Raw genomic sequence first — 5,421 nt, 5'->3', positions numbered from 1 at the left:
TCCTTCAAGGTCAGATTAAAGTTAAATTCTTAAAAAAATGGGAAGCTACAAGTTGGGACAGCACAGCTTGGCCACATTGCTATTTTATGCTAGTTAGTTACTCCAACACTTGTGATGTTTAATTAATGTTCTATTCTCTCACCAGTCCAACAAAGTTGGTATTGTCTTCACTTCAAAAAACTGGCAGAAACACCAGAAAGCAAGGCAGAAAAATTCAGAGCCCTGAAAATTCAATGATCACCTAGGTGAGGATTAAAAAAATTCTACTAGCCTACAAGTGAGTTTATACTTGGCCTTCCTTTACATTCTACTCAATACACTGCATTTGCACATGGCCCTACATTTGTTCTTGTTGACTCACACCTAGTTTTTCACTTAGCTGACCACCTTAAAAAGCACACACAGCCTATGAGCTGGGCGCCAAGAGTTAATATCGCCTGAGAATCTTAAAAAGAAAACCATATAGCTGAATCACTTTGCTGTAAAAAACTAACGCAACATTGTAAATCAAATACAAAAAAACCCACAAAACCACCTTTCCAAAATGGAATTCATTCAACTCCTGTCCTTCGTGTTCTCACCAGAAATCCAAAGCCTATCATACAGGATGATAACCATTCCACAAAGACCACAGAGGTAACATAGTTCTTATAGTAGCACAGATGTTACTTCTTAATGTCATCTTTAAGGAATCTTAGAATTCCGCTTGTAAAGGCCCAATCCTATTAAGCAGTATCACAACCCAGTTTAAAAGTTAGTGTTCCAAAACAGCCACTTAACAAATAAACCAGATTTTTAGTTGTCACATTCGCAAACCTATGTAAATCACTGATACAAGCCTATTAAAAATACCTTAGCACACCAGATAATTTTAAAAGCCAGAACATTTATTGTGCGACTAATCGTTGAAATCCTTAAGATGAACTGGATGCTGCAGCAGCCGCTCGCTTGGGTTTAGGTGTTGTTCCTTCACGGAATCCATGCCTGCATTGTGTTAAAAACAAGAATGGTTACTTCAGCAATGTCAACGCATACATTTCCATCTTTTCATGAAAATATATTTTCATGAGCTTATCTCAGTTAGATGATGAAATCAATATTAAATTCATAAGTTCAGACATTTATTTTTTAGAACATCACTGATAAGCTGTGGTATTTACTTCCCTCTGCTTCAGAATGGCCAAGGCAACATATTTGGTTGCAGTGATCAGTATTTCCCCACCACTTATGATTCCCAAGGTTTTGGGAAAATGGATTCTTAAAATATGGGTCAGAGATCCTACCTTCCTTTACCTAAGGAAAAACGTGATTAATGATAGACATTTTCTCAACTGCTTAACTACGGTTAATGTCTTAACTCACTTAAAATCTACTTGAAATGTCTTTTGAGGAACACACAGGTTAAAACTGGCTTCAATTCATGTTCTTAACTCAAACTAGCAGACCACTGAACCCTATCCCATACTACTATATATTGGCCTTAAGTGCGAAGGTCACTCCAACACACAAATACATCTAAGTGTGCTGTGTTTACACCCCCCAAACTGTCTTGTGGTCTTGAAGATCTTGAATTGAGTAAAGGTCACAAATTCTGCTAAATATCCTACAATGCACAGGACAACCCCAGTCTCCAACAAAGAAATCACCTCAGTGGAGGCCTTACACCCCTCAACTGCTACCACTAAAAATGCAGTTTCTCTGTAAGACTATGTTGGGGCTGAAATTGAAACTCTAAGGCCTCTCTTTAAGTACAACAGTGTTCTACAGCAAGAAGACTTGCCCAAAGCCACAAAACTGAAGGCCTCAATTACATACTATCATCTTGACAAACTTTGGCAGGAAAATGAAATGTAGGTATGCGAATAAATGCCATTATTTTCTGGAGTCTACCTCAAACTACACTCCAGCCTATTCGGTGCGTACTACTGTTCACTGATTCCCAAGTTCAAGACTGATCTGAAGGTTATGGTGGCAGAAGAAAAAGGATCCTAACAACACCTCATCCCACGAACCAGGGGAGTTGAGACGACTTATTATATAAGCCCATACACCCACCTATAACTGAAACATAAAAACTGTACCTGAATCTGCGGTATACAATTTTTAGGTGCCTCATTCGACCAGTCCCGGTGGTATTTCGTCTTTTAGCTTTAGCACTCCAATTATCTAAAAAAAAAAAAAGAAAAAAAATACAGGTTAAGATCCAAATTGTTGTCCCTACACACCCAGTACACATTGTCTGTCAATATGATTAAAAATGCCTGCCTTGACTTTAAACTCATTTTATCGGTATACTTATACAGTCCATGGAATTCTCCAGGTCAGAATACTGGAATGTGTAGCCTTTCTCTTCTCCAAGGAATCTTCCCAACCCAAGGATTGAATCCAGGTCTGCACTGCAAGCTCAGCATACCAGTTGAGCCACAAGGGAAGATCATACATGGAAGAGGAAATGGAAACCCACTACAGTATTCTTGCCTGGGACAGCCATTGGACAGAGACGCCTACTAAGCTAAAGATTATGGGGTTGCAAGAGTGGGACACAACTTAGCAACTAATCAACATAGTGGTATACAGATGTACAATTTTGCTAGGAAACAACATTCAAAGTCATGCCCCACAGAGGTACATGTGAAACAAGAGACTATTCTCAAAGGACGTTTATAAACATTAACTTACACTTTCTCTTTCGCTTGGCAGGGTAGCCACACTTGCCACAGGTCGACTTCTGAAGGTGGTAGGCCTTAGAGCCACAGCGGCGGCACAGCGTGTGCGTCTTATTCCGACGCTTTCCAAACGATGACGTTCCTTTCGTCTGCAAGTTAAGGGGATAAATGTTTAAGTCTAGTCATTTCTATACACATGCAAACATTTTCAGTTAAAGTAACTACTGATATAAACTAATGACAATCACAAAGGCTGACACTGTGCTAAATCAGTGACCACTATTAGATTTCACGTCATCTAAAGCCCCTGCAAGAGCTGCCATGTTTTGAAACTTGCTACATTATTAAAAAGGACAATGAAAAACGTAAAAGGCAAAAGAGGAGGTAACGTGGTTTTCCTACCTACTCTAACTCCAAAATCTAAAAGCTCCTGCCCAGGGACCGTCGCCAACTATTATTTTGCTTACAGAGCCAAATACCCCCAATCCATGCTCCTTCCATTAGTTCCCACTGGCGGGCAGGGCTGTGCGGGCTTCCCAAAAGTCAGACAGAAGAAAGGGGCCTGGAGCAGCTGCAGCTCCACGACGGCAGGCTCAGCATCCCCACATCAGAGTTATGAGCCATTCTCGTGCCTCTCGAAAGCTGCCTTCCCTACCCACCGGCTCCTCTTATCCGAAAGCTTCCAGGGCCCCCACGGATTGCATGGGGCGCAGTTCAGGGGGTGAGGATGAAAGCCGATGACGAGAGTCCCTGGGAAACACTCACCATCTTGCTTCTGCCGCCGAGACCAAAGAGACCGGAAGAGACAGCACTTCCGCTATATTTCGCCCTGAAGCTTCCGCCCAGGGAAGCACTTCCGGCGGGGCGCAGTGCACCGCTCTCAAGCGTCCGTCACCGCAGTGTGGTTGGCTTCGAGAGGAGGATCGCGGAGCTAGATGGGGCCAATTGAGAGTTCAGCGGAGCGGAACTCACAACTTTTCTGGGGAAGGGATTGGGCGTATACCCCCCGGATCCGCCTTTCCCTGCCTCAAACTTTAAGACCGGAACTCGACTACCTACCCTCCTGTTGTTTCCCTCCTGTCTTTACGAGTGTTCTGTCTGCGCTAAGGCCACATTGCGGATTCCGGTTTCCTAGGAGATGGGAAATGTGGGTAGAGAGGCTCCCCTGCTTGGGGTGCAGGCGCTAGCTCAGCCCTCCCGGCGTCTGTGTAGGGTTGAGGGTTGGGCTGGTGTACTTCTCCAGGTTCCTCTGTACTCCGGCCTGAAGCTTTTGACTGACTGATCCTCACAGGCTCCGCGGTAAAGAATCTGCCTACTAGTGCAGGAGACGCGGGTTCCGTCCCTGGGTGGTGAAGCTTTCCTGGAGAAGGAAGTGGCAACCCGCTCCCAGAAAATCCGAAGGACAGAGCAGCCTGGTGGGCTAGTCCATTGGATCGCAAAGAGTCGGTTGCGACTAAGCTACTGAGCACAGTCCTCACTTGCTAGGAGGACATAGCTGGGCTCAGAATATGAAGAGAAAGGCAGGAAATGCCTTTTTAAACTGTAATAATAGGCATATGGTTTGATCTCCCATTTTACTATGCCAAGGAATCAGACGTGGAACTTGTTAACAAGTTTCCTAAACTCTAACGTGAGGACATATGCTTTGACAGCTTTGGGTAGGGCCTGGATATGTGTAGTCCAAAACACTTTAAAGTGTTAATATTGGTGGTTCCCAGATCTTGTTGATACAAACAGTTAATTCAACTGCAACCTTTTTCCGAGGAAAGCCCCCACCCTTGCAAAAGGGTAAAATACTCAAACATTTAAGAGTTAGTAGGGAAAAACAATCCTAAACGCGTGCTATCTAAAGGAAGCAATTAGTGACCTAACACTTGTGAAATATTGGCAAAAGTAATTAATTTCTAGGCTTCCCTGATAGCCCAACTGGTAAACAGTCCTGCAGTGCAGGAGACCCTGGTTGGATTCCTGGGTTGGGAAGATCCGCTGGAGAAGGGATAGGCTACCCTCTCAAGTATTCTTGGGCTTCCCTGGTGGCTCGGAGGGCAAAGAATCTACCCCCCAATGCGGGAGACCTGGGTTCTTTCCCTGGGTTGGAAAGATCCGCTGGAGGAGGGACTCCAGTATTCTTGCCTGGAGAATTCCCACGGACGGAGGAAGAAGCCTGGCGGGCTACAGTCTATGCAATCGCAAAGAGTGGGACACGACTGAGCATCTTTCACACAGTTAAAAGAACAAGATGAGGTCTAGGAGTTAGGAGGTTAAATTTTTGACAGGTTAACAGTTGATAAGTTCGTAGTAAGCACTAAGCTCTTCTAGGAACTGGGAAGAGGACAGTCACTGTTCTTATGGAAATGGTAGGTGGGGAAAGCGGCGTTCAGGGGGAGATCCCTCCAGCAGGGAGAGAGTGAGAAAACCAACATTGGAGTTTTTGAAACAAACTGCAGTTCAGGTTAGACTTAACTGTTTTAGGTACTGTATTAGTTCCCTGTTGCCATTCTGACAATTTACCACAAACTTAATGGTTTACGACAAAACATTTAACCAGCTAGTATAAAGTTTCAGTTATGCAACATGCAAGACATCAGTACAATATTATATCTACAGTTGAAAATACTGTATTGTATACTTAAGGACAATATGGGCTTTCCTGGTAGCTCAGACTGTAAAGCATCTGCCTACAATGCGGGAGACCTGGGTTCGATCCCTGGGTCGGGAAGATCCCCTGGAGAAGGAAATGGCAACCCACTCCAGT

At 44.0% G+C, this 5,421-nt stretch overlaps 1 protein-coding gene and 1 non-coding gene across 2 annotated transcripts; both read right to left on the bottom strand.

The window, feature by feature from the left end:
* Nucleotides 1-866: 866 nt before the first annotated feature.
* RPL37 (ribosomal protein L37) lies at nt 867-3,589 on the bottom strand. Its single transcript, XM_006080887.4, has 4 exons — nt 3,432-3,589; nt 2,680-2,815; nt 2,082-2,166; nt 867-984 (listed from the first exon to the last, which is right to left on the bottom strand). The coding sequence occupies exons 1-4, from the start codon at nt 3,432-3,434 to the stop codon at nt 915-917; spliced, it is 294 nt and encodes a 97-aa protein (XP_006080949.2). The 5' UTR covers nt 3,435-3,589; the 3' UTR covers nt 867-914.
* LOC112580745 lies at nt 1,069-1,149 on the bottom strand. Its single transcript, XR_003105081.1, has one exon. It is a non-coding gene; the product is annotated as a small nucleolar RNA SNORD72 (small nucleolar RNA).
* Nucleotides 3,590-5,421: the final 1,832 nt, after the last annotated feature.

This window comes from Bubalus bubalis, chromosome 19, assembly GCF_019923935.1.
Source record: "Bubalus bubalis isolate 160015118507 breed Murrah chromosome 19, NDDB_SH_1, whole genome shotgun sequence".
Taxonomy (NCBI): domain Eukaryota; kingdom Metazoa; phylum Chordata; class Mammalia; order Artiodactyla; family Bovidae; genus Bubalus; species Bubalus bubalis.
This window is presented reverse-complemented; position numbering and strand designations above follow the sequence as displayed.